The 26,484-nt window shown below is 46.7% G+C and overlaps 9 protein-coding genes across 12 annotated transcripts; 2 read left to right on the top strand and 7 right to left on the bottom strand.

Moving 5' to 3' along the window:
- Positions 1-180: 180 nt before the first annotated feature.
- TrAtP1_000033 (uncharacterized protein) lies at positions 181-1,554 on the bottom strand. Of its 3 annotated transcripts, XM_066110415.1 has the most exons (4): positions 1,222-1,554; positions 704-1,130; positions 605-620; positions 181-295 (listed from the first exon to the last, which is right to left on the bottom strand). In XM_066110415.1, exons 1-4 carry the CDS (start codon positions 1,229-1,231, stop codon positions 263-265), a joined length of 486 nt encoding a protein of 161 aa, XP_065966486.1. In that variant the 5' UTR covers positions 1,232-1,554; the 3' UTR covers positions 181-262. The 3 variants fall into 3 exon arrangements, with proteins under 3 accessions (XP_065966486.1, XP_065966488.1, XP_065966487.1); XM_066110416.1 differs by having other exon boundaries at positions 181-620; XM_066110414.1 differs by lacking the exon at positions 605-620.
- Positions 1,555-2,999: 1,445 nt separating this feature from the next.
- TrAtP1_000032 (uncharacterized protein) lies at positions 3,000-5,525 on the top strand. The gene is made up of 2 exons (XM_014092017.2): positions 3,000-3,419; positions 3,660-5,525. The coding sequence occupies exons 1-2, from the start codon at positions 3,215-3,217 to the stop codon at positions 5,246-5,248; spliced, it is 1,794 nt and encodes a 597-aa protein (XP_013947492.2). The 5' UTR covers positions 3,000-3,214; the 3' UTR covers positions 5,249-5,525.
- A 62-nt stretch (positions 5,526-5,587) lies between these two features.
- Positions 5,588-8,412, bottom strand: TrAtP1_000031 (uncharacterized protein). Of its 2 annotated transcripts, XM_014092018.2 has the most exons (7): positions 7,807-8,412; positions 7,588-7,717; positions 7,129-7,528; positions 7,014-7,065; positions 6,544-6,951; positions 6,231-6,489; positions 5,588-6,169 (listed from the first exon to the last, which is right to left on the bottom strand). In XM_014092018.2, exons 1-7 carry the CDS (start codon positions 7,948-7,950, stop codon positions 5,667-5,669), a joined length of 1,896 nt encoding a protein of 631 aa, XP_013947493.2. In that variant the 5' UTR covers positions 7,951-8,412; the 3' UTR covers positions 5,588-5,666. The 2 variants fall into 2 exon arrangements, with proteins under 2 accessions (XP_013947493.2, XP_065966485.1); XM_066110413.1 differs by having other exon boundaries at positions 5,588-6,489.
- Positions 8,413-9,412: 1,000 nt separating this feature from the next.
- On the bottom strand, positions 9,413-11,197 carry TrAtP1_000030 (uncharacterized protein; the record flags this gene model as incomplete). The annotated part of the gene is made up of 2 exons (XM_066110412.1): positions 9,413-11,099; positions 11,160-11,197. 2 exons carry the CDS (start codon positions 11,195-11,197, stop codon positions 9,413-9,415), a joined length of 1,725 nt encoding a protein of 574 aa, XP_065966484.1.
- A 112-nt stretch (positions 11,198-11,309) lies between these two features.
- On the bottom strand, positions 11,310-12,052 carry TrAtP1_000029 (uncharacterized protein; the record flags this gene model as incomplete). Its single annotated transcript, XM_066110411.1, has 4 exons — positions 11,310-11,314; positions 11,384-11,490; positions 11,551-11,633; positions 12,035-12,052. 4 exons carry the CDS (start codon positions 12,050-12,052, stop codon positions 11,310-11,312), a joined length of 213 nt encoding a protein of 70 aa, XP_065966483.1.
- Positions 12,053-12,299: 247 nt separating this feature from the next.
- Positions 12,300-13,783, bottom strand: TrAtP1_000028 (uncharacterized protein). Its single transcript, XM_014092020.2, has one exon. It carries the CDS (start codon positions 13,549-13,551, stop codon positions 12,445-12,447), a length of 1,107 nt encoding a protein of 368 aa, XP_013947495.1. The 5' UTR covers positions 13,552-13,783; the 3' UTR covers positions 12,300-12,444.
- Positions 13,784-14,372: 589 nt separating this feature from the next.
- Positions 14,373-17,906, bottom strand: TrAtP1_000027 (putative NRPS-like protein biosynthetic cluster). The gene is made up of 3 exons (XM_014092021.2): positions 16,845-17,906; positions 16,703-16,778; positions 14,373-16,652 (listed from the first exon to the last, which is right to left on the bottom strand). Exons 1-3 carry the CDS (start codon positions 17,788-17,790, stop codon positions 14,504-14,506), a joined length of 3,171 nt encoding a protein of 1,056 aa, XP_013947496.2. The 5' UTR covers positions 17,791-17,906; the 3' UTR covers positions 14,373-14,503.
- Positions 17,907-23,240: 5,334 nt separating this feature from the next.
- On the top strand, positions 23,241-24,207 carry TrAtP1_000026 (uncharacterized protein; the record flags this gene model as incomplete). The annotated part of the gene is made up of 1 exon (XM_014092022.2): positions 23,241-24,207. One exon carries the CDS (start codon positions 23,241-23,243, stop codon positions 23,988-23,990), a length of 750 nt encoding a protein of 249 aa, XP_013947497.1. The 3' UTR covers positions 23,991-24,207.
- A 702-nt stretch (positions 24,208-24,909) lies between these two features.
- TrAtP1_000025 (uncharacterized protein) lies at positions 24,910-26,032 on the bottom strand. The gene is made up of 3 exons (XM_066110410.1): positions 25,967-26,032; positions 25,645-25,896; positions 24,910-25,576 (listed from the first exon to the last, which is right to left on the bottom strand). The coding sequence occupies exons 1-3, from the start codon at positions 26,016-26,018 to the stop codon at positions 25,131-25,133; spliced, it is 750 nt and encodes a 249-aa protein (XP_065966482.1). The 5' UTR covers positions 26,019-26,032; the 3' UTR covers positions 24,910-25,130.
- Positions 26,033-26,484: the final 452 nt, after the last annotated feature.

Here is a 26,484-nt window from a genome sequence, read left to right as displayed (position 1 = left end):
AGTTATAAGGATGCAACAACGGGTATCCAGCTTTCCTGTGCCGTAACGTTGTAGTGCTAGTAATACTATTCATAACCCTGCTTTATTCTTTTCTAGCTACGACGCTCTCGTATAGCCCTGCAGGAAGAGTTATTATCGCATGAGTTCAAGTAACTAGGATGGAGCATGGGACATTTAACGAAGTCTGAAATAGGTACTATTTATGCTTAATGCATAGGATTTAGCCTATGTGACATGGGCGAAAGTTGACCATGAAGTATTGTTACCCGCCTTTCGTCGCGTCTACTCTGTACGACTGCGAAACGTCAGCCTTTTCTGTCTTGGAATGCACTTGAACTATAAAGATACACGGTAGAATTAGCTGGTCTCATATGCGCAGAGTTTGGAATGTGCGCATAAGAAACTTGGAATGTCGGTTGCCTGCTCGTTTAACCTTTTACAGCTAAACTCTTCATATTCTTTTCTTCCTAGAAGAATAGTAATCACAGGGAATAGTGTTTACAGGGCTTTAAAAGAGTTGAGTTGAGTTTAGCAAGTATTGAAGCTGATCCAAACCCTGGAAGAGTTGCTGATGAGACAACTTGCTAGGCAGGGTATTACCTACTACTGCTAGTGACCACCTACTTGAGCGATGAGCGACGCACTCAATTCTTCTTTCCGTGTTCTCCTTAGTCAAAGCATGGCATCATCTTCGCACACTCACCTGCCAAATACAGAGGAAGTAATGTTTATATGTAGCTTCCCTTTTAAGACTCGAAGGATGGACTGCCTGTTCAAGCATTTGCAGAAGACGCTGCAGAGATCCGGACTTTGCTTATTGCAAGCGCTTGGACCCGACGGCACATCAGATCGGTCGAGATGTGAGTCCTTGTAAAGATCGTCACTCGGATTACTGCGACTAGCACGTCGGCATATTTGAGGAAACGGGTGCCGCTGTTCCGGCAGCAACGTCTTGGCGACAGTAACGTCTTGGCGACAGTAACGTCTTGGCGACAATCCAGGCACAGCCTGCATGAACAAGACCCTGCAATGTCCAACTGCGACCAGGAGAAGGAATCTAGAATTCAACCTCGCCTCAGTATACTCAGTACATGTAAGCTCTTTGCGCTTCCTGGTGGTGTTAATCAAGCCTAGAGGTAGGTGTTGGTTAGCGGCGTTGTTTCGCTGGCTTTCGGGGAGTGTCGCGCAATTGTAAATCCCCACGGCTTGATCTCTTGGTACCTAGGTACATGTATGCTTCCTCCAAGTCTGTGTTGTCGGGTCTCAATTAGGATAGAAGCTGATATAGCCTTTCATGAAGCCACGCATAGCATCCTCCTTCTCTCAAGAGGCGACGTCAATTTGGTAAATAAATTTTGGAAGACGCAGGATACCGAATACCGAAGGAGAGCAGCCAGATTCAGCTACTGCCTGCTAGAAAAGCTCCCGGAAAATGGACATGTAAGCATCCGTCGGCGACGGGCGACGCATTTAGCTTAGTAATATGTCAAACGGAGTTTTCCGCGATACGAGTTCTTCAGCTCAGCTATGCACGGAGCCAAACGTCGACCTCCAGGCACTACGGAAAAGGCGATCTTCCGTCAGAGATCTTGGGCGTAAGGTATTGTCATCATCACGCGCCTATTGAGAAAGAAGTTCCTGGTTATTAGCTTCTATAACTAATGACTGCAGCTCCAGACATGTCTTCAACTCACCAACTAGCTGGTGGTACTAAGAGGCACTGCTCGACACAGAGATACGCACACGTAATACGAAGAACGCGGCCCCAAATCCGGTCGCTCGAAAGGCTTGATTGATCTCCGTATTCGCTCTCCCTTATCCGTTAATACCTAGAAACACGTCTTTCTAGGCCAACTAGCCGCCGAATCTAAAATTGCTCTTCGACATCATCCCTGGTATCTATTGTAGTCACGACCCTGTCGAGTTAATATCTCTTGAAATATTTACATTGGGCGTAACCACGCGCATAACCGCATCGCTAGTGGAGCAAATTAGAGTGTAGTCTTGGGCCAAGCCAAAGCTCGCTCGCCGCGCACAACATTGTGACAAATTGAGCGCTTCGTAAGCTCATTTCGTAACTCTAGGGTAACTTGGGCTGCCGTAATTAACTTAAACATCAATTCGACGAAAATCCACTTAGCTAAATGGTGTTTCTCAAGATACACATAGAAAAGAATAAGAATAAGAATAAGGTGACGAGCTTTTCTGTTTACAACGAATTCAGTGAAGCTCAAGAGCAGCTACCATTCGATTTCATGTACATACCTAGTTAGTTCACAGCTCTTCTCTCAACCAGCTCAACTATCTTCCAAGCTTGTTCAATACAAAGCCATGATGCTGCAAACTAGGGATAAGCTTCCATTTACTACATCTGTATCAAAGCAGTACCTAAAATCTGTTGCCATTCGTCGTAATGACACTGATTATAATTTACGACCATAATTGAAGCTGAGTCACCATACCGAGACAATGATAGCGCTACATTGTAAGTACATACATGCACTCATAGACATGCTATGGCTGCATTTTATAAGAGGTCAAATACTGCTAAAATCTATGTCTTGAGTGATTGTCTAGACTACAGTTATTTTTTGTTTTGTATGAATGCAAAATCTTTTGGTATAGAGAACTCAATTTGCACTTTCACATTGCTACAAAGCTAGGCTGGCTACGTCATCACAAGAGGCACCGGTCTTTTTTTTTTTTAACACCGTTAGGTTAAAAAGAGGGGACAGAGAACAGGTCATGGAACCATTATTGCCTACTCTACTAGCACTGTAGTATTACGGAGTACTCCGTAAAATGCTCCAAGACAGGGCGCTGATCGGTGATTACAGAGCTGTTGTCTAAGCTGCTGTAGTGTTGCGTTGTTTACGAGGCGCAGAACCCTACAAATTCTCGAAGAATCTAAGCATGCCTTGCTTTGGGCGTCGACCGACCGATCCGTATTGATCCGTCGAATGCGTCACCCGCCAGCAGCAATAGGCTGTGGCGGCGATCGGGAAGAGCGGAAGTCAGTCGGTAGGCAGTGCGAGCCATTAGATGATATAAAGTGCGGGACACATCGCCTGCGCCACTTGGCGATGGCTTTGGTTGTAAATGAGCATGAAGTTGTCTACTCCGTAAACTCTCGCCAGCTGCTCCTTCGGCTCTGGATCGACATCGATTCTGACTTGATTTTGTTTCCCCGGTTCCTAATCTCTAAGCGACAAAGATGCAGAAAGTGACGTCGAAACTGCCATCTTGGGACACGACCAAGACCACAAGCAAAAAGGGCTTTGACAAGGTCTGGGGCTGGGCGGATAAGCTCGGAGCACCCGTAAATCGACTCTCGAATCGCATTGGCAGCGAAGCGTTTTGGCCAACGACATTAGACAAAGAAAGCGACAAGGCTGCGAGAATCCTGAGATCATTCTGCAGTGCGTATTCTCTTTTCTTTTAATGGTTTTCCCGCATCCTTTTTTTTTTTTCGTTGAACTTCGGACAAGCACAAATCGCCCATCACAATGAGCTATGCGAATATGCCGCTTATTCCTTTCCATTTCTGTTTTCTCGTTTCGTGTTTATAAGCAAGATTTTTGTTGCTCTATAATTACAGATCATAGCTTCATATCTGATTCAATCGTTTTGGACATGGCTAACAACGTGTTGTCAAACAGAGGATGGCTTCTACGCAGATGAAGAACCTCAAGTCGACGCTGCCGGACCGAAGAGGAAGCAGCGAGTTATCAAGAAAATTCCTCAAAAAGTAATCGAGAATTGTGTCGGTCTCGCTATATTCACCGTCATGCGTACTGGACTGTGGGTGTCCGGAGCCGGCGGTTCCGGCGTGGTGGTCGCCAAGCAAGAGGACGGATCGTGGTCTCCTCCATCCGGCATTCTGCTCCACACGGCCGGTTTGGGATTTCTTGTTGGAGTGGACATTTACGACTGCGTCCTGGTCATCAACAATCGCAAGGCCCTGGATGCCTTCACCAAAGTCCGAGCCACAGTGGGTGGTGAGATTACAGCAGTCGCCGGACCCGTTGGCATGGGCGGAGTTCTCGAGAACGACGGAAAATGGAAAGAGGCCAACAGACCCAATTTTACCTATCTCAAGTCGCGTGGTTTCTACGCCGGTGTCCAAGTCGATGGTTCGATCATCATTGAGCGTACTGACGAAAATGCGCGCTTTTACGGACAGACGATTGGTGTTACCGACATATTAGCTGGCAAAGTCCGGCATCCACCATACGAGCTTAAAATGCTGATGGAGACATTGAAAGCTGCCGAAGGTCGCTCGGATGTTGATGAAGAGCTCATGGAGGAGCTTGAGGGACAGCCAGCACCGGGCGATGTAAATGTCGAGGCGCCCAGTGACAAGTCGTTCGGCATCCCAGAGCCTGATGACCCGGATCCATATGGCTTTCTGGCCCTGCAACGGGAGGGACTGGATATTGTCGAGGCCGGCACTCGTTCAAGACCGTCTAGCAGCCAGTTTGAATACCACCCAAGCCCGTCAAGCCCGACTTACAGCAAGTTTCACAATAGCAATAGACACAGCATGGAGACTGCAGAAACAAGAAGCAGCCGCGACAGCCACGCATCAACTCCAAACTCAAGGCTCCGATGGAGCAGCGGCGATCCGCATTATGAATCATCAGATGCCGGTACACAAACCGATGAAGTTATAACTCCAATCACGAGCCCAGTTTTTAACACCTTTCAGAATCGGAGTCTTTACGACGAGCCCGGGGAGTTCTACAATAGCCCCTGGAGTGCCAAAGGCCGCAAGAACAGCATCCACCGCGACTGGGGCAGAGATGACAGCCTCACATTCTTCAGTGAAGATGATGAAAAGTCAGAGGCTGCAATCATGTCTCCCTCGAATTTGCGATCGCAATCGATCAGCGCTCCCCCAGTCGAGGCCGTGGTTCCCATCAAGCGCGTCCCGCCCCCGCTGCCACCGAGAAATCTTCCTCGGCCCATCCAACCTGAATTCGAAGAAGTCGATCTCAAGGCAACAGAAGCAGCAGAGCATGAAGAGATATCCTCGGGTCCCCACTCAGAATTCACCAGGGAGACAGAAGGAAGCACGGATTATACGAGCGATGCGGCGTCTATCTCGCCAAGGAAGACGTCGGTTAGCAAAGACAGCGATCGCGTATCTGGCACGCTATTCGACTCCGACTCCCATTCACTTGAAATCAACAGGCGAGATAACGGCGATGTTTACCACCACGCCCTTAGCCCATACAAATCGGATTAAATTAAAAACAAAATGCGACTGCCATATATTGTCTTAAAGGAAGATGCTCTGGAAGGCAGTAATGATTGATTACAAATGACTTTGAGATGATGAAATTGTGTTATATCAATTAACAGTTGGTATTGTATCTAGAAGGATGATAAGCATTACTGGTGTACTCATAAGGCTGATGTATGTCGCCTTTGTCTTATTTACTGGCGTTTTACTAGGGATATTTTCTATAGCTATTCATGATAAATTGGCTTATTTATTATAAGATATCCTCTTCATTTTACAGTATTTTCTTTGCCTTTTAGCTACTAAAGAGAGAAGTAGACAAGTAAATATATGTATTATATAGCTTATTGTAAATACTAAGTGGTGTTATACACAAAAACACTAGCTATTGCGAAGCTCCAGAACAGCTGACAATATTACTTCAGCTGGGACAACCAGCTACCGTTGTGTTTGCTCCCTGTTCGCCCGAGCTGTTCCTAAGTCTTTTCCCCGCAGGTGTTGTTACCACAAAATCAACAATAACAGCTGTCCCGTTAGCAAGAGCGCCCAGCTGCTCATCTGTGCACGTGTCTGCCGCAACGTATGTGTAACACACATTCTCAGGTGAGTCCAAAGGTACGGAGTTTTTAATCGCCCAGCTGCTGAGTGGCCCTTTTGTACTGAAGCAGTCGTTCACATCCTGCGCTCCAGTTGCAATATCCTTTCGAAACATGCTTCTCTCGAATATCTCATAGACCGTCTGTGGTTGGTACGCAGCAACAGCGTGTCCGGCGTCAAAAACACGAGAGAAAGATACATTGCCGTGTTGCCGCACAAGTCCGCCTTTGTATGAGGAATTGGTCTGTATGTCAGTGTAGCCGGCTTGGCGGAAAGATGCGGCCGCGGAATAATCCATACTAAGAGAGATGTTCTCGGCACCAATCCCTATACGTCATTCAGTCCAAGATCCGTAGAGAGCTGGCGCTTCTTCTGGGTTATGGCTTACAGTTGCACTTGTAGTCGCGATCGCCAAACACCAATGCCACACCAACCCCATTATTCAAGACATGTTCAAGGAGAGATATGTCCTGTACCATGGCATTACCGGTCTGGGCAAGGAGCGCCGTCTGATATGAATAGTCATTGCCTGTGAAGTTGACACGGACAGCCAAGTCTTCCTGCACCCAACGTTGGTTGAAGAACCCATTGAAGTAATCTGCCGCATCCGATGCAATGTTGAGGTAAGTGATGTCGAATGAAGATATCTATTTGCGAGATGTGAGCAGTCATCGCCGGTCTGCGGGTCATCCCTTACTCACATTGGATACCTCCATGTAAGGTGCGACCACCTTTTCGAAACAAGCCTCCGTGGCCAATAGACAAGCCTGGTTGACCGTTTCGTTATTGCCATAACCATAAGGGTCGCCTTCATTTGCCAACGTTCTGCATGCGTCTACCGCATCGTAACATCCGGTCTTGGGGGCAACTACCTGCTGCATCACCTCGTTATACACACTCTCGTTATAGACCTGGATTCCGTATGTGTTGTTATACGCCAGATGAGGATAGCCAAAAGCTTCAGCACGCGTATCAATACAGCCGTTGGCAATGCCTAGGATACCCGTTGGAAGAACTGTCGCGTTCTCGTTCTTGTGCTGATTGGCTGCAATGAGCTTGTTTTGTGTAATGAAATGTGACATGAATGCGGTGCTCCAAAATCCTCCGTACTATGTAGCGTGCATATTAGTTTGCGCCATCAGCAATGAATGTGAATTGTAATACAACATACAGATGTGCCCCAGATTGAAATCTCTTTGTTCGTAGTATTGTATTTTGGAAACCTGCAAGGTAATAGTTAGCCTGGCGTTGACTGATGATGGTTATTGTGTCAAGAAATGTCCTACTCCTGGAACCAAATCTGGGCAAATCGCCAGATGGTCCGGGCAGCCTGCGCGGTTGTGTTTTGTGTGGTTTCCAGTGGCCGAGGATCCAATGTCGCAGCCATAAAAGTCGCGTTCGTCTTCAATTGTGAACTGTTCTGAAGCGGTGTAAAAACCGGCGGGCCAGGATTCGCAACGTTCAAAAATCCGTCTTGGATGGTCGCGTACGAAAAGCTGGTTCCTACTGGCTGATCAATGTATAGCATGTTCACATTATTATTCCAGGAGAACGTATTTAGGGTCGTGCTGTTGGAATCGTTGTTTATGTTGCATGGAAACCCAGACATGGAATCCAGGGACGTGTACCCCGGACCACCACCAAGGTATATTGCTGTTGGCGCATTTGCCGCATCATGGCGTGACTCTATTCAGAGAGTTAATGAGTTTGCTTTTAACAACAAGGAAAGGCAGAGTTTTCCCTACCAAAGTACCAGAAGAACAAGTTGACGTCGAAAGAGGCATGCGTATGCTCAACTTGATTCTGAACTGATGCTGGAAGCGAGACGTAGCCGCTCCATGCCTTGACACCTGGGGTGACCTCGCAGATTGACGTCTTTGTAGTCCTGTTGTGTAAGTAGGAGGGTCTGAACAAGGGCACCGGCCAAAGCTTGCTGCTCTGGGCCTTTAGAAGAAATGCTGTACCTGCTTGTAGTCAATGGACGCGCCCGGCCATCGTTGCGATAAAACGTGCTCAAGCCCTGACGGTGAAGGGATGAAAGTCGACTGTGCCAGAGCATGGCCTAAGCCGGATATTCCCACGCTGCTCACGATTTTTGATGGTTTCATGATGTAGGATGCAGAGGAGGGCAAGAAAGAGAGGATAAGAAAATGATAGAAGAGTCAAGGGGATATGGACAGATGCACAGCAGAGAACTCAATTAGAGATATTGGATTCAGGCAGGACTCAGCCCTTCTTATAGGTGAGTTCCAATAAAGAGCTTCATTTCGCCATTGAATGATGCCAAGCACAAGTTGGCGCGATCCTCCTTCCCTTGCCGCACGCTAGGATATACGTCTGAAGACCAAAAGCGGCCATTTTGACAAGTTCTATGCTAGAGCACGATTATGAGCCTCGTCACACCCCGAGCCCCTGATGCCACCAACTACATGATGTTTCAGGCCATGCTTCTTGCACTACTGCGGAATTCAAGTCCCAGCAGCAGTGCTAAGTGGCTTTTGAATGGCGAGCCCGCCAATGAAATCTCAGCGAGGCAAAGATCGGGTTAGCACTGACCACATCTCAAACCCATTCAGACGCTGCCGTAAATAGCATCCAAAATATCAGCCTCGATCCCACACGCGGCAATCTGTAGCAGTTATCCACCAGTGTGGGGCGCCCAGGTTCAGGTGTTGCGTCTATTGGTGACCTCGCCATTCGAGGAATTGGATTGGCTCAGCACCGCCACTTGCGCCATTACCTCTTGAGACAATGATGCGTAAGCCGAGATAGGGGTCCAGTGCAGTGGCGGTATAGACGTGCTGCCTCGCCCAGCCAATTTGTCACTCACTGCGGTTCATTTGGCTCCGGCTAGGTAAAGAGGTGTTGTATATTAGGTATTCATGCGTGCAAGCGTGATGCTCAGCTTTCTGACTGGCCAGTCTCTGGCTCTTCTATTGGCTTGTTCTGCCTTGTATGCTGTATAACTCACATCGTTCCTTCACCAAAACCCACCATCGGCTGGCTCATGTATTTGACTCGCGCGTCGCGATAGGCGCAATATCTTTCATTGATGTTAGTAATTCCTGAGTATAAGTCTTGCAGATGTACGGTCCAGCTTCATCCAAGTGGCCTCATTTCGATATTACAAACACAAGATCCTTGCTCGCTTCGTAGGTTCACTCCAGAGCCTTTATACGTAAACTGGGACAACCCGAGTCAATCAACTACCTTTCTAAGATTTATCAGCTAAAAGCGTTAACAACGAGGAAAATTGATCAGCTATGAACATTTCGATGAGCTCTAGTCTCAGATGCGCCAACATAACCCCTTTATGGGGGGGACTACTAGTGAGCGGCAACAACATTTGCTTCGACTTTTGAGGTTTGCTGCTGAATGTGTCAGAGGCTTTCAGCGATTGTACGTCCCGAACCTAAACAGCAACTCTCAGCCTTTGCGCCACCAACCTTTGCAGTCCTCATCGCCCATCCTGCATAGCAAACCATTGCTTCGTAATCTGGCGTTTTGCAATTTGCAATGCCCTTGGTGTAGTCAACCATGGTTTTGGCCATCTGTTAACCGTCCTTACGCTTAAAAGCGAACAATGACTTTACGCTGATTTTGCCTTGATCCTGCAAGATGAAGAGTTGCAGACAGGTAACCGTCTTCCTCAAATACCGCCACATCCGTGTCTTGCACCCGGCAATGTTCTGGTATTACATCAACTCGATCCCAGGTTTCCCACGCCTGGAGTCCAAAACCAGGCTTTGTCCAGGCGTTCCAAGAGACTTTCATTGCGCTCTGCAAGTATCTCATCTCCGTTTGTGTTGGTGGCGAAAACTGCTGGTTGTCCCCGACGTCTCCAAAATGTACATGCCGCTGCTCCTCCACTTCGATAATTTTCAGCAACATTCCAGCAGCCGCATCACTTCTCCAGACTCCTTCACGTCTCTTGAGTTTTTCTAGCATCCTCACACACTTTCTTCTCAGCCGAGAGTGTCTACATTTTGATCCAGCCATATATAACACCATGATCAAGCCAGGATCTATAGACACTGATGTTAGATCCGAGGCTGCTCGGCGGCACAGCTCCTCGCTCAGAAGGATGACTCGCTCAAACAAGGCCAGATCCTGGTCAAATCTCGTTTCTGGAATCGGCTCGCGGAGCCGGTGGAGCATGATGTAGAGGAACGTATGGCAGATACGTATTGAAAGTGCATAGATCATATTTTCACACCCAGTTCCAGCTGCCCACGGTCTCGTTTCCCGTGTTTGAATGTGAGGCTGTATTTCGAATCGAGCCATTCCAAGTTCCCAAGCGCGCAAATCCTCACTGAATTTGTATTCTTTGATGAGAAAAGATGCCCATGACTGGTAGTGATTGACCATCAAAACCCTGGTGAGGGCGTAAATACCTTCAAAAGCTTGTCCGTACGTATCAAACCCCCTTTCAAACAGACCTTGTTGACCACAATGGCGAAGCGCCGCCATGTCTTCTCGAACATATGGTGCAGCCATATCCATGACTGATAAGCGGTCGAGATCGAGTCGAACCAGCACATCAGCAGCGCGCGCCGTCTCATGCGATTGATCTCCTTCCACGAATAGCTTCCTACCGGCTATGACGTGCATTCTGGCATCTTGAGTCCTGCCTAGCCCACCAGCGGCGGCACCTAATAAGATACTAAGCACCAGCATTGATGTTGGGTGAGACACCGTCTTGGCTAGGGAGATGGCTCGATAGTAGTGCACCTCAGAGACGCCTTTAATCTTTGCTTGGCGTGATGTGTGAAGTCGTTCCCCAGCACTTGCACCATTGTTCTCCGTGACGTGCCAAGCCTGCTGCAGTGAAGCCAGCGTAATACATGCGTGCCACATAGCCGGTTCATTATGCGTTAGTTTCAGAACCAACTGTGTCCAAAATTGTGATGGTGCGAGCAAAGTGGCTGACGGGATAGTCCGGGAGCGAAAAACGTCGAATAGCTGGAATTCCAGTGACAGACGAGATCTTTCATCCCCCAAACAGGTTGGAGTTCGGGCAAGGGCCGCTGGAGCTTGTGACAAGGACCGCGTGAGCACCACTGGTACTGCTGCTTGTCTTCGTTGCTGTAGTAGCTTGATGTGCTCTGGAATTGAGGTACCGGGATGCTTAGCAATATCAACTAACGCACGGCGAGACAAGGCGATATCCACAGGAAGGTAGCCATCGCACCGTCGGCCGGTGGAAATGCAACGGCGACAGTTGGGCCTAGCCTCATCGCACTTTACACGTCGGATCCTGCTCAGTTCACAAGTCAGTCATTATTATAGTTGAAAAGGGGGTATTTAGGCTACTTACCGACAGGTAGTGCATCCTCTTCCAACAGACCGAGGCATATGGACTTGTTACAAAAGCACCGATGGATAGTTGTCTTATGAACGAATATGGCATCAGAGGTAAAGTTGTCTGATACAATGTAGGTTCATTGAAGCTCTACAACTATTAATCTTACCCTGTTAGATTGTTATGAAGAACCGACTCTTGTTAGTTTGTACCTATATGACGACTGGACCGTGGCTGACCGTGGCTTAGCCGCAATCCTACCGTCTCTCTATGTGCGCGATAGGCAAGGTACTCAGCCGCCTGGTGTTTAAACGGCCATCCGAGAGTGAACCAACCCCACTGCTTCCTAGCGGGACGGTGAGCTTAGGCGAGACCCTATTCAAAAGCTGTCTGACTTGGCGCATACAGAAGAGTTGGCTTGGGTACCTGTGCCAGTGTCGCCGCCGCCGCAATCGGAGGCAGGACGATTTCTGGACCCTTGGCGTAGACCTACATGGCTGGTAAACGCGGCGCGTGGCTCTCCATCTTCTCGGGTTGGCATGCCTTCTTGTCGCCGTGTTGATAGCTCTGGCGTTCCCCGAAACGCGCGCACTGAGCGCGGTTGAAAACGACGGTCCAAATAATTGCATGCATCGCGATAGCTTCGTATCGTATCCAGCAACTCTCCCAAGAACCGGGTGTGGGCGCGCATCTCTGACATTTTGGAGCTTAAGCAGATGGCAATCTTGGTCGAATTTTTCTTTCAGAAGAATAAGTGGCCAGGTCTGCTTCTTTCTACTATATAGTCTGCTTTTGCCACACTGGGCAGCTATTCGAGCGTGATTCTCATGCAGCACACAACAAAGCGCTTTAGTGGTCTTGGGCCACAGTATGATTCATACCTAACCCACAAAACCCCCCGGGTTCATGGTTGTAATCAAACAAAAATAAAATAAGAAGATACTTTTTCCATTGGATGCTAATTGAAACTTTTGGCTGCAAGACATGAATTCACATTCTAAATAATAATCATGTTGTAAATTTAATTGCCTAACGTCCTGCTGACGATCCTATGTAATGGCTGTTCACGAGTCCAACCTCCAGGAGCTTTTGACATTACAAAATGTGAGCGCAATGGAAGCTTCGTAAAATAAACAGGCAAGCGAAAATCATTATCTGCTTTCTACATGGCAATAAAATGCATATACGTAGTTTATTACTATTAAAATGCTGCAGTTTGCGATACTGATAGAGCACCAGGCCGTTGTAGGAAAACTTATAGTGATAATGTAATAGCGTACTAACTCCCCTTGGCCGATTTTCACATATCATGTTTAATAACTCCAATCCGCTTGAGCTCATCTTTCCACTCCGTGGCATAAAGAAGTTTATAATTAATCTCAAAACTGGCCTTCCAATCCATCATTTCGCGTTTTGTATGGCCTTCACCGCCGCAGCCGCTCAACATTAAAGGGCACTGTGCTTCTTCACGGCAGTCTTCAAACAAGTACTCGGTGTATTCCCACCAGGATGCTGCTATTGCTTCTGCCGCGTTCTTTTGCCTGAGTTCATGCCAGAGCAAGGATAGAATAAATGTTTTATAGCGAAATAGTGGACGTATACTGGGCGACACGGCTATTGCGTGTCGTAGTCTTGAGCCATTGAGAAACGGACTCTTATGGACCAAGTCTAAAGGAAGCTCATAGATATCAGAGCTACCTCGCTGGATATCCACTGCTAGCATCTCGAGAATTGGTGGACTGATTTCATTGCCGTTTTGGGAAGTGAGAGACGCAGGTCGATAGGTCGAGTCGGGTCCCAAAGCCAGGATTGTTAGGTTTTGCAGGTTCGGTAGTTGACGGATGGCGACGGAGCCGGTGAAAGATGTGATGTCTCCTGGGATTTCACAAAGTGCAACGTTTTTTATTCGCTTTCGGTCGAGGGCTATGAAGCCATCCACTGGTTCATCGTCGTCGTCAAGTATCACGGGGCTGCGATAAGCATCCACGGGGATGCCTCTTGACGGCCACCCATCAAAGACTGTGAAAATATCCGTATCGTAGCTGATGAAAGGCGTATCGAATCGAATATCAAGATCCGATACTCGAGAATGGCGAGAAGGCTGAAAGAAATGTGGCAACCAAACGTCTCGAGCCTCGCGGTTCACATGAAGCAGAGGAAATATCGCATGTTCTCTTGGCTGAACAATGTATCGATAATGGTAGCGTTGCCAAGATCCCGTCCCTGGACGTCCCCCGCCTGAGCTGGCTCTAGAGCCAATTGCGCGGTAGTAGTGACGATACCAGTTAGAGGCTGGAGGTAAAACGCCAACCACGCGGCTGGGTCTTGGTACCAACTCCCATATTTTGATCCTTAGCTCGGCTGGTAATTGAGGGAACAGTGTGAATTCGGTCAGAGCAGCCTCCATGATAGGTACTAGCTGGTAATCACCAGAAAGGAGCGGGCGCAAAACTGCAGTGCGGAGAAAGAGTAGCGTTGGTTCTATGACTGCCCGTTTGAGAGGCCGCTCAAGTATTTAGAAAGAAGCACTTGACTAGCAGACAGGAATGTTGCAGAGCCCGTCATACTGGTACTAAATAAGCCCCCTCCTTGATCCCGTGCCCCGCCATAATGACAATCCTTTCATTGGTCACTCCTGGTTCTAGTACTAGTATTACGGCACTGAGTTGGATGGCAGTGCTTTCATCGGAATTTACCTTTCTTACCTCATCTGCTTATTGGCATATGCAGTCCTCGTTGGCGATCGTTACGTGGCTTGCTTTAATACGCTGCCAGCCCCGTAACTGGCTAACGCACGGCCAGCTCGGAGGCTGACCTCAAAGTGGCAAGAGTAGAAGTTGGAAAGATTCCTTGTGTGAATGCAATGCTACTACCTAGTACTAGTACTAGCAAAGAGTAGAATAAGAAATGCGAATGACGTAGGATATGCGATGCAGGAGGTTGACGCAGGGGGGGCGGAGCGCGCTTCAACGCTTTGAGAAAATGGCGAAAGGATGTAGGAAGAGAACAATGATGAAGATATTATGTCTCTGGGACTTGTAGCACTGATCGGACAGAGAATAAGGAGAATAAGAAAAAAATATAAGAGATCTCACAATGCAGCGCATCTGAAATCGCATTGCCCCCTCCGAGACTTTAGAACTCACATCGCGCAAATATGGTGATACCCTTATTAGGCTTCTCTTTAAAGGCTGACCACGCACGAAGTTACCTAGTAGGGCCATGGTCCTCAAATCTCAATAATCTCTCATTCTGATTAGCTACCACTAGCCTGATAATTATTTCATCGTTAAACAAACGTGCAAAAAAAAAAAAAGTAGCTCCTTCAGCGAAAACCATCGCAAATATTGTTCCCAACATCAATACTTCCACTGGTCACACCAGTTTTTCATCAAGGTCTCATCGACTGGTCCAATATTTCTCATGGTCGGGCTGTGTGCCATGGTTCTCTCCATATCCCACTTGGGATGGCCACTGCCGGATGCTATGCCCTTATACGCATCAAGGAGCTTGATGGCAGGATTTCTGTTTACATCGTCCGCCGTTGCATTGACAGCACTTGCTTCAAGAATTCGTATCCATTCAGTCAAAGGCACGATATCCTTTATTCTTCCAGAATAGTGGCTCTTGAGAACTGCCGCGAGCTTGGTCCAGCTAGTTACCGAAGGGTTTACTCCATGGAAGTAACCCGATATGGCTGAGGGATCGATCTTATGAGTAATTCCAGCGACGTCTAAGATTAAGCCAGCAATATCATCAACCGGCGTCCAGTCTACAACGTCTGTCTTACTGAACCGGTCTGGAAGCACTCCGAGGTGCACTGAGCTAGCAATCAAGCTCGGGATGAACTCCTGGGGATTCCACACGCCCTGTTTGGCTCGTGAACCAGCGATTTGTCCGACGCGAATAACAGCAGCCAGGATGCCCGATTGCTCAACAGCTGCATCTAAGATGGAGCTTGCGGCAAGCTTTGACCGGCCGTAGCCCATGGCGGGCAGAGTCAAATCCTCGAGGCGGCGCTCAGGGATTGATTGTGGGCGCGTCCAGTTACCGACAGTACCGACGCTTGAAATGTATATAATGGGGACTCTTTTGGCTGCTTTGTTGGAGAAATCCACAAGCTGGCGTACACCAAAAATGTAGGGTTCAAACGAACTGACGCTAATGTTAAAGTTGACGGGCCATGCGTTGTGAATGATGCGGTCTGCTGTGGCTAGGACGTCGTTGTATTTCTCCATAGGGAGGCCGAAATATGGCTTGGACAAATCAACACCGAGGAATTCAACCTTGGAGAAGTCTGTGCTCAAGTTACGGTACGAGTTGTATGCTGGCTGACGGGAGCTACCTCCATCTTGTCCACGATTGAAAGCAACAATTTTTGCTACTCGAGGGTTTTTGATCAAAAGGTCGAGCATATAAGCACCAAGAGACCCCGTAGTGCCCGTTACGATAACTGTCTGCTCTTCATCCAAGGGATTGGACTGATTTGTGTTGGGAGGCGGCAGATCCTTGGTGTATTTGGACATGAGTTTGACCAGAGCACCGATTTCTCTTTCTTCGGAATCGTCCTCGGTACTTCCAGTGATCACTGAGGAGTATAAATGCTTGGCTAGTCCTTTAATTGTCGAATTTGCATAGATAATTCGAGGTGCAACGGCATCTTTATCAGGCCTTACACCAGCAGACTCTAGGCTAGATCGAAGGATCTTCGACAAAGTGATGACTTCCATTGAGTCCATGCCGGTGCTAAAAAGATCCGCTTCAATGTCGACCGCTGGTTTATGGATCTGGCATCTGACAATATCCAAGATCGACTGTGCCATGGCCTTTGGACTCGTTATGTCCAGAGAAATCGTGTCGCCCATATCAATGCCTTCGTCTTGCTGGGCATAGAGTCCATCGATTAAATCTTTATATGCTGTGACAGTTGCCACTCGTTGTATTGAGCCTTTGCCTGACATTGAAAATGGCGTGCTAGGATCTGCGAGGACAATCATATCGCGGACAATTCGCCCATGAGCCACGGTGACTTTATTCACGTCTGAGACAATTGGCCATACGCTATCAATAAGCGATCTGGCTGCTTTCTCGTCTTTTGGGTACTTATGAGGTTCCAAAATCAGCGCAGGCTGCATCCTTTGCTGTCCGACCACAAGAGCGCCTTTGATCGCGGGATGACCCGTTACGGCAGCCTCAATTGTGACTGGATTGAGCTTCTCGCCAGTGGAGAAGACTATAACGTTGTCAGTGCGACCCCAGTATTGCCAGTGATTTGGCTTGGTTGGGTGTTTCTTATACATATCACCTGTTGACCACTCGGTCTTCTCAGGGAAAGTATAAAAGAGAGGTTGTCGCATAGCTTCTTTTGGATCCTTTCGAACAATGAACATTTCGTAAATGTCATCATCCGCTATCAGACGGAAGTCAGCTCCCATTTCTTCAGCGTTGACGATGAACCACTGCCACATTTTGGGGTCCGTCTGGCGATGGATGACATATGGCGCGACCCTGAAAATGTCAGCGACGAGCATACTTGGTGCTTTAATTTTTCAACTTACTCGGTAGAAGCTATAGCATTCAAAAGATTGACACCTTTCCTCACAATCTTGTCGCCCACCGAGGGAGATAGATTACCTGTAGCTTGAAGTCAGTTTTGGGTGATCAATTGAAGGGAGATCATATTGGGCGAGGTATTCTAACCTCCACCAAAGCCAACCATCTTGAGATCGGCTAAAAGCCGAATTTGTTCTTCGTTGGAACTCATGTCTTCAATGATAGACGGAGGAAGAACAGCTGCATCGCAATCCCCCAGGAACTTTAGGCATTCGGCAACAAGGCCTGCGCTTACAGGGCGATTTGGCACTCCCAGACATAGCTGAACTCCAAAATAAATTCCAAAAAATGACATACAACCAACTCCTGCCATATGGAACGCGGGCATTGGTATAAATACTTTCGAGCAAGTGCTGGGAAGATAAGTCCATACTACAGGAGAGCCATCCATATATACCTCTCGTAGATCGTCGACAATGGCAGCGCTTCCCTGGCGAACAGTAATAGGCTTTGGAATACCAGTAGAGCCACTTGTGTGAAGAACAGCCAAAGGATGGAATCTAGCCTCATCAAATGGTACATCGTATGGCACATGGGGCGCAGTCGACTGAAGCCAATCTTCAAGAGGAGGAACCGCTCTCGCTGGCATGGGATAGAACTGGAGCAAGGGCTCTACAGTGGACTGCATCGAGGGCTCGTACAGGATTTGGGCGCATTGTGTCTTTTTGAAAAGCGAAAGCTGTGCTTCAAGGCTATTTCGCGGAGAGATGAATAACGCTTGGCAATGTGCCTTTATACACGCAAGCATCACTATGGTGTATCGTACGTCGCTTGGTCCGATATAAGCCACGGTAGGAAAGCTGTCTTTCTCATCGGTGGTATCTTGTCTTTCTTTCAATAGCTCGCGAGCAAGGTGGTTCACACCCCTAGAGGTTTCTGTGAACGTGATGGGGCGATAGCCATCTTCGAGGTTGCTGGAATAAGGCTGGTAGACAAAAACACGCTCTGGTTCGTAGGTTGCATAGTCGTCGACTATATTGGGTAGCAGTCGTTTTCCGTACTGCGGTTTCGGCGGCTTTGCGTAGCCATTCATGTTTAATGAAAGGATAGCCGAATATGATACTCTGGTAGAATTGATATGGAAGCGCGCTCAGTTTGTATTGTATTTGTGAGGAAGATGTCGGGCAGATTCTGTTGGAACGGCATGAGACCGTGGGGATATCTTTTATATCAACTTTTATGACACTAGCAATCTTATAGATCACGTCACAAACTTAGAATACATAGGGTCGGTCGTCAACATCCCGCCACCCCCTCAAGAAGCCACGTCTTACAATTTCTTACATATCTTACAGTTTCTTACAATAGACTTTATTGCTATACTAGCCAAATAAATTTGCAGTTACATAACTAAATAAGTGATGATTCTATTGTATTTTTCAGAAGTGCCTACAGCCGAGCTAAAGGAATGACCCCCAATGCTGCAAGATTCCTGCGTTCTTATTCCCTTTAGTCGAGATGATCATTCTATGTGGCTCGATCCCGAGGATCTGAAAATCTACGAGCTAAATTCGCGCGTTCGTAATGTGAAAAACGCCAATACACTACAATTTCTAGAGATCGCATGACCATGTTTTGCATGACCGTGTTTTGCAAGACCTCGGCTGCTCCTCAGGGCAGCCATGATCATGCCGCCCGAGGCATAATAATACTACCTCCCCAAGGATTACAAGTGCTTTCTTTGTTGCTTTGCCATCGCGATGGGACGACTCCCTTGAGTCACATTGTCACGCCATCGAAATCTGCTGCCGTCCCCTCGGAACAGCGAAGCCGATCGCTACTTGTGTTAAGAAAGATGCTAGCAATATCGGTAAAAACATTCTCAGTTATTCGCTCTCGAAAGCCTTTTCCAGCTTCTTGGTATACCTACCCTTCGCGTATGGTTGCCTCTTGCAAACGTAACAACATGACACAGAGATATGAGGAGATGAAAGCAATGCTGAGCCGACCCATCCCCCAAATTTGATCGTGCACTGCTGTCTATAGCGTAGCATCCAACGTGCAGGGAACTCGATCTTGGCAGTTGGCCATTCTTCCTGTGACTAAATGTTCAACCATCGCACGGCCAGCTTCTCCCCCGCGCGCGTTCATCTACAGTGTTTAGTAGCTTGTAGGTAGTGTCAGGAGAGGAGATTCTTGGCATCTATCAAGATGGCTAGCCATATTACTGGTTCTGCATATGCTCAGGCTAAAACCAAAACTGCCACTCGTATCCCACTTTAGGAGGTGTGGCTGGCGGCCCGCAGAGGACTAATAGCACGCGATCCATAAAAAGTACGGTGGTCGGCGTCAACTTGCCGGGTTGCGGAATAATACGAAATGCTCCGTACGCGTTTGGCAGCTGGATCTTGGCATGTTACGGGGTGCTGAGCGGGGTGATGGCATCCAGACGGCTGCGGTGCCTGATTGCGCATTGATCTTGATATTTCATAACCCACATGTCTCGGAGCGGCGTGAGTTCTACGCCATCGCCGCGCATGATGATCGAGTGATGGGCTTGATCGCCTTGGGTATTTATGAGATAAATGCCGCATTGTTCACCGTATCGATGGAATCGGCATCCGTATCAGAAATAGCTGATTATAGTGGCTATTTGACTAAATCGTCGTCTGTGGCAATTAGTTCACTTGGAAGTACTTTGACAGCATGAGTTACGGCGACTAACCTATAATTTGGATTGCACTGTGTCATAATTTGGCAAGTTATAGTAGGTATAGTCACCACAGCTTTCCCCATCCAATGAGCGCAGGGAAAGGTAGCAAATGACGGAGTAGACTTGTCAAACTGACTTTTTCTAAACTCAGTTTGGCTCTTCTTATTACTGCTAAGTGCTTAGAATACCATTTGCGATTGTGACCCAAGAGCGTTGACTTATGTCGTTTCCTCCTCTTTGCGGGGATAACAAGGGATTTAAGACCGGACCGCGAGAGATCCAGCTAGTGATCCGAGGTGAAATTCCCCAACAAGGAAAAACAGCCAACCAAAGATCTGCAATGCGACTCACCAAGCGGCACGAGGTTAACTGAGTAGAACTGTATTATAGAGCTGCTCTATGCGCTGGAACGCATTATTGCTCCGCGAGATGCAATGCGGTAGGACAGAAAAAGCTCATCGCCTATTTTCTGCCTCAGCATATAAAGGTCGCGGCTCCTCTGGAGTTTACCCACGTCAATAGCCTATTCGTCTTTTCGTTTTGCTTCCAATTTCTCTTCTCACGTCATTTCTCGTCGCCCGCCCATGAGCGGCAACACAGCCCTGTGTGCCGCTTTACTGGCGATTTACTCTAGGTAAATATTGAAGTCGTCGTGCAGGTGACGAGAAGCAGCGGCAAGGCCAATGATGCATTCGTTTCACACCTGACGCCGAGCATTGACTACTTCAACTCTTTTGTATAATATTGGCAACCTGTTGCTCTCTGTTATTTAACAAGATACATACTTCTGCTGGAACTCAAAACGGGCTTGCCGCCGACCATTGCGTTGTACATAACGCTACATGTATACGAAAGCCGCTACACAACAGTACACGCCCCAGGGCGTTGCACGGGAATAGCGGGCTGTGAACACGATTGAGCGCGGCTTAAGAGTGCCGGTGTAAGCTAATACAATAGGTAACGAAAAGTCAATTTAATAAGTTATTGTAAATGGCACTCTGTTTTAGCAAATTTTTATCTATTCTGTTTTGTAAATAGCTTTGTATGACGTGTGATATCGTTCCCACCGTCTTTGTTTTCAGGTCTGGGCTATTGAATGACAAATAGTCGCTGGTATAATCCTCTATTTAGGTTCTTTTGGTTCCTATTAGCTACTCAATACTATCACTTGAAAAGGATTGTTTGATTTAGAAAAATGCCTTCACGACTCAAGTCTAAGTGAATTCACGTGTGTTTACACACTTAATGCCACACTGTACTGAATGTAGAAGACGGATTTACTCTCTCACCTGTAAGACCCAAAAAAGCTTACAGCACCTGCTAACCCGAGTATAAGCAGTCAGGTGCACTATCTACAAGATCTGTCCCCCAATGGGTTACCCCGCACACAAAGCCGGTCGTGTTAGAGCTTCTCTTAGACGTCTATTATAATCTGACATGACAGTCAGCACCATGCTGCTGGGGATTAATTAGTTCTGATTGTATCCCAATGGTTTACAGTGAAGCAATCATCTCCTTTTTGGTCTATAATTGGAGCTTAGCATAGTGGCTGTCGTATTAACAAAGTTTGCGTTTGATTCTAGCATGAAGTATGAATAATCCAGGTTAGGGCTGTTTTGCATGCTTTTATCTCTGATCTGCAAATGTCCTGTGTTTCTTTTTTAACATGGCGGTATAATAAATATGTATTACTTATATAGTAGATTTTAATGAATAATTTTGCTTTTTGCAGGTCTTCTCAACGCGTCATTACTATTAGCGCGACTGTTCCCGCGGTGAATATGCTACCCTCAAGGTTGGTAATTAACAAAAGTGTTAGAGTAAATGTCGTATCGTATTACGCGACCAGCAGTGGTAAATTGACCTTGTTTACTTCTCATAGAGTTCATACTTGCGAGATGCTTTCGATTTACATCTACATTTAGTTATTACATTCAACGAATCTAAGCTTTGATGAAACAATGAGTTTCGCAGAAGACAAGGTGATTCGCAAATTTTAGAAGTGCGCTGCCATATAGTTTGTAGACGTTTGTCAGAGCTAATAGGCATTGGAATAACCTAATATACTATTGGCATATGACTGACCCATTGTAAATGAGAAAGTACCAATTGCCGCAATGCACGACGGTGCGCATGATGAAATAACGCATCTCTATCGCCTAGCGACGGTGTCACCAATGCTAACCGATTCGCAAAGGAATTATGTATATTAATGAAGATACTGTCTGCCGTTCTATTATGTCCATATGCACTCACTTTTATTCTTACACATCGTGTTGGTTTCCATCAGGAAGCAGAAATGTTTATTCGATTGTCCAGAATTAGCTGCACCGTATATCATTATGCTCGCAATGCTTTTTACACACAGCTTCATAGATAGGTAACATGACATCTTCTATGGGATTAATTCCCTTTCATAAAACCAGCAAGGAAGATATCCTAATAGTGATTTGATTATTCAAGTTGCATTATTTTGTTCACTGCAGTATATGTAGTTGTCGTGATCGTCATTGTCGATGTGAGAGGCAACACTGGCCCTTGTGACGGTATTTGTCACGATGCGGATTTAGTTACGACTTGATCTGATATAGAGAATAATAATCTGTCAGATAGCTTTTATTAGGGTCCCGGAAGTGGAATTATCTCGTAGTTCATTATTCGTTATTCTCGTGACCCATCATTTTCTTTCGGCAAAATAGTCAAAGATGCTTAGTCTAGAAATGGCCATTTAAGCTGTGCGACCTGCCTCATATAAGTCACAGATCAAGTGCCACATTTTAAAGCTTATATGCTTCGATATATGGATCTAGAAAAGAATTCTACATACCGCAATTTCTATAGCCTTTTAACACGCTGCTTACCTGTTATTACTAATTGCCCTTCTACCGACGAGTAAGGCTGTGGTCGAAACGTCTGAAACATTCTAAAATGGGGCATATCCAGCAAAGGAGCCCCTTTTCAATAAATGCACAATTGCGAAACAATTGCGAAAATGCAGTATGCTAGCTCTAAGTAAGTTCAATAAGAAATGGCTTCTTCATAGCTGATAAAAACATTCATCATATGAATCTGCTTCTTCCTAGAACCCGAAATAACACACCACTATCAAATACTGCCTTGTATCATTTTAAGACATATGACACCTATTTATGTTTCTTAAGCATTGAGCTTTACCAACATCCATTCGAGTAGAACGCCAGACTTACAGTATTGAACTCGTGCGAATGTTACATCTCTTCCGCTCTTGTAACCAATTGCCCTCAATGTTGGCGGCAAAGGGGAATGTAATTGACCTCAACCGCTGTCCTGCCCCTATGTAGTACGTAACAGCGAGGAGCCCGAGTTGTATACGATGGACAAATCCGGCAGCTCACAGTCTGATTCCATTGCACAGAGCAGTACTGTTTGCATGTTATTAGCAGGATCATGCAGCTTGTATTACGATCTGGCCGGTTCGTATATCCTGGGGTACTCTAGCGACTCAGCTTCTAATGTTAATTGAGCATTATCGATCTAGCAAAGAAGAATAAAGAAAAATTCCACCAATCAAATCCCAACTGGAAGATATTTTGCCGGGTGTGCGGCACGACGGACAATCTACTTTTAGGCATATCCTGGCTGGGGCTCATGTACCTGTCATTTTAGAGTTAGTGCGACAACTCACTAACTACTCGTTCTAGAAGCAGGATCATCAAGCCTTACTCGCCGTTTGACTGTATCAATATATAAAATGGCAAGATTATCCTCTTTCTTATCTCCCTCTTTTGTCTTCATCCTAAAGCTTTACACCAAGACAGCTTAGCTATTCATCAATTCTTTCTCCAATAATCATGCCTGCCCTCAAGACTCTTCTAGCCACTGGCCTTGTTGGCGTTGCCTCAGCGGCGCTCAACCCCAGCTGTGCTCCCGGCGGCAACTTTGACCTTTCCAAATGGTCCCTGCAGCTTCCCATCGGCTCTGCGGGCAGCCCAACCACGATTTCCGCTTCCCAGCTCTCAGGCTGTGGGGGCTATCAAGATCCCGGCCACAAGTACTTCTTCACTGAGAGTGGCGACGGCGCCCTGGTCATGAAAGTCCCTGGAGCACCCTCAAACACCGGCTGTGTCACAACACCAAACAGCCAGCACTGCCGCACGGAGCTGCGCGAAAGCAACCCCAGCAGCTGGGACCCCAATGCCAGCAACAACAAGTTGACGGTGACGCTCGCCGTGGAACAGCCAGACAACTCAGGCTATGGCACTGTTGTCGGCCAAATCCACATCTCTGACAACGTTAGCACCAAGCCAGTGTGCGAGCTGTACTACAGCACCAGCGGCGATCTGACCATGGGCGTGGAACAAACCCGCTCTGGCGGTAACGAAGTCATGACCAAGGTTGGCAATGTTCCCGTTGGCCAGCAATTCACCTACACGATCAGCTATTCTAGCAACGTCCTCAGTGTCAGCATCAACGGCGCTGCTGCCAAGACTCTCAGCACCTACTCCCTTGATGCGCCCTCCAGCTACTTCAAGGTTGGAAACTACAACCAGGGCTCAAGCGCTTCCGATGTTCACTTCTTTTCCATCAACGTTTCTCACTAAATTGATTCAATCAGCCAACAGAGGTTATTGTAAATATTTTCTTCTTCTTTTTTGTGGCGAGCAAGGGCCGTTGTACATAAAGGGCTTCATTGGCAGCTACACTCAAATCTTAATTTGTCACCACATAGCGTATTTTGGCATTGTTTTAGGAAGGTTGAGAACACTGAGAAACTCACGACTTGGTTATTAGCATACAAGTTGACCAGATAATTGACTCAATAACAAGAAGTATTTTTCTGACTTTGGAATTCGCTAAGACGCTTCCTCGCTGGAGCTGCAACGCTTTGCCATACACAAGCAAGCCAGGTATTGGCAATGCACTCTGAAGCTAACTTGCCGCCAACATTGACATGCGGAACTGAAGATGCGTCTACGAAGTTGAACGCTACATCTAGGGAAATTGTTCAATACCAACGATAATGCTGGTACAAAAAACGGTATCCGGTATCCGGTATCCGGGGTCTTCTTGCTTCTTAGAACTTCCATCTTAAGCTAGTAGTATTCACGCTTGATGTACTTGCATTCATACGAGCCAATATCTAAGAGTCGGCGGCATCTGCAAGCAGCAAGTAATTCTCCTCCCAGCCTTCCCTTGACTGATATTCTCCAGCTGTAATCTCAGCGCGCATCGCAGGAAAAATAGCGATACATGTCGCATATTTCCGAGTTTCAAGTTTCACTCATAGTAATCCTGGAGCTATAAAAATGGACGTCGACTCTAAAGCGGTAAATATTTTTACAACGGGCAAATATAGTCGCCACCAGAGAAAACATACAAAGAACTCAACTACATAGTCCACTACAACTTGCATGGCTGTGTTCAGATTAATTAGCCAATCAAAGCTACCCAGAAATGCTGAACTGAAAAGAAGACAAAATGTAATTCTTTGTAGCTAGTATAATATTTAGAGACAAAAGCCGCCACTCATTACAGCACCACTCTCTAGATTTCCACCAGCATCAGCATGAAAAGTGTAAACATTATGCAAATCGTTTAATACTGATGCATATATAGATAGATGAGAATAAAAGTCATCGTTGGTTTGTAACCTTTTCGACTCTGAATGTAGTGTATTAAGATCACAGGAATAGCGCATCCATCTTAGCTGGCGCTCGTGGTTGCTTTCGAACCGATTGGTTCTAGTTCTTGGGGCGATGATGAATCAATTCAAATCCATTCTTGAATGTCTCTTGACCACGAAGCAATAAACCAATTTCTCCCGGATGCATCCAGTGAAGCCAAGTCACGACGGCCAACATTGGCAGAGCATCGAAGACGTAAATAAAGGCTTCCTTTGTAAGTAGGTACCCGTCGTTCCCTTGAGCATATTCGATAACACGGAATAAGTTTCGAATGATGATCAAGCCGCCGGCAACGTATAACGTTAGGAGGTATCTTTGCCAACGGCAATCTGGCTGTTGCGAGCGACTAGTCGGAACTGATTTCATTCGGCGGTGGAAAATAGCTGCGACAGTAACAAAAATGGCAAACCAAAGGAGTTGGAGAACAAGGCCGCCAATGATGACATTGTTACCGGTATCTGTGGTAGACGGGTTGTCTTTGGCTGAACTTAAGATACCGCTGCCTAGTAATGAGACACAATGGTAAGCAGTTGATTTCGAACGCGACATTTTTCACGAGAATAAGCCCCACCTCCAGCCAGAAGCAAGAAGCAAACGACGTCTCCAACGACGAATATTTTGGTGAGCCACTGCGGCCGGATAATTGCGTGCTCTTGCCCACCGACAAGAAGAATGATTCGGCCGAGTATCATATAGATGGACGCTGCGAATAATGCGGGTGCAAGCAAAATGAACATGGTCTGAATGAGGTAGGGCCCCAGTGTCCAACAGCCTGTTTTTTGTGCGCCAGATGCAGCTCGGCCAATAAACCCAATAAATTCAACTATAGTTGTAATACAAAGTCAGTGCCATTGTAAACAACTTGGTATAGCGGTGGCTGGGAATAAACACACAAAAACATCCAATTACCAACGGCGTTAGGTACCAGCATCTTGTTTTACACATCTGAAACAAATGCAGTATGCCGGACAAGAAGAAAAGAATGCAGAATATAGCGGCCGCGGCGGTAGAAGGGGTGTAGCGATAGAAGGAAAAGGCCGCATGTTGCCAGTCCGCGACGCAGTTGGTGCTCATCCTAGATACTGCGGTGCTGATGCAGCTTGAAAGAAGTAAATGCAGGCGGTAAGATGTAAGAAGTAGGAAAGAAAGGAAAAAGAAGTGAAAGAGAGTTAGTTAACGAAATATTCTATATTGAAAAGAAGTAGAAGATGGACCTAAGATATATAAGCCCTTTCCTTATTAATGCTCTGAAAATATTTCCCAAGTACTAGGATGCCACACAGCCTTGAGCTAGCCTTGAATTACGTTGCTCCCATAGAAACTATACTATAAAGAGAGGAAAGAGTAGCTATTTCTTGGCGGTCTATCCCTTCGGTGTCTTTTACTTGTCCGGTACTATCAGAATACCACG

The sequence above is a fragment of the Trichoderma atroviride genome, chromosome 1 (genome assembly GCF_020647795.1).
Source record: "Trichoderma atroviride chromosome 1, complete sequence".
Lineage (NCBI taxonomy): Eukaryota > Fungi > Ascomycota > Sordariomycetes > Hypocreales > Hypocreaceae > Trichoderma > Trichoderma atroviride.
The sequence above is the reverse complement of the archived record's forward strand: the minus strand, read 5'-3'. Positions and strand labels throughout refer to the sequence as shown.

Coding starts and splice junctions, on each gene's coding strand:
- TrAtP1_000033 (XM_066110416.1), bottom strand. Junction 621..703: donor ACTTCCTCTGTATTTGGCAG/GTGAGTGTGCGA, acceptor TCGCTCAAGTAG/GTGGTCACTAGCAGTAGTAG.
- TrAtP1_000032 (XM_014092017.2), top strand. CDS start 3,215: ATGCAGAAAGTGACGTCGAAACTGCCATCTTGGGACACGACCAAGACC. Junction 3,420..3,659: donor AATCCTGAGATCATTCTGCA/GTGCGTATTCTC, acceptor GTTGTCAAACAG/AGGATGGCTTCTACGCAGAT.
- TrAtP1_000031 (XM_014092018.2), bottom strand. CDS start 7,950: ATGAAACCATCAAAAATCGTGAGCAGCGTGGGAATATCCGGCTTAGGC. Junction 7,066..7,128: donor GCCCAGATTTGGTTCCAGGA/GTAGGACATTTC, acceptor ATTACCTTGCAG/GTTTCCAAAATACAATACTA. Junction 6,490..6,543: donor CTTACATGGAGGTATCCAAT/GTGAGTAAGGGA, acceptor TCTCGCAAATAG/ATATCTTCATTCGACATCAC.
- TrAtP1_000028 (XM_014092020.2), bottom strand. CDS start 13,551: ATGGAGGCTGCTCTGACCGAATTCACACTGTTCCCTCAATTACCAGCC.
- TrAtP1_000027 (XM_014092021.2), bottom strand. CDS start 17,790: ATGAATGGCTACGCAAAGCCGCCGAAACCGCAGTACGGAAAACGACTG. Junction 16,779..16,844: donor GATGGTTGGCTTTGGTGGAG/GTTAGAATACCT, acceptor TTCAAGCTACAG/GTAATCTATCTCCCTCGGTG. Junction 16,653..16,702: donor AATGCTATAGCTTCTACCGA/GTAAGTTGAAAA, acceptor TGACATTTTCAG/GGTCGCGCCATATGTCATCC.
- TrAtP1_000025 (XM_066110410.1), bottom strand. CDS start 26,018: ATGTGTAAAACAAGATGCTGGTACCTAACGCCGTTGGTAATTGGATGT. Junction 25,897..25,966: donor GTTGGTAATTGGATGTTTTT/GTGTGTTTATTC, acceptor TTACAACTATAG/TTGAATTTATTGGGTTTATT. Junction 25,577..25,644: donor CTTCTTGCTTCTGGCTGGAG/GTGGGGCTTATT, acceptor TCTCATTACTAG/GCAGCGGTATCTTAAGTTCA.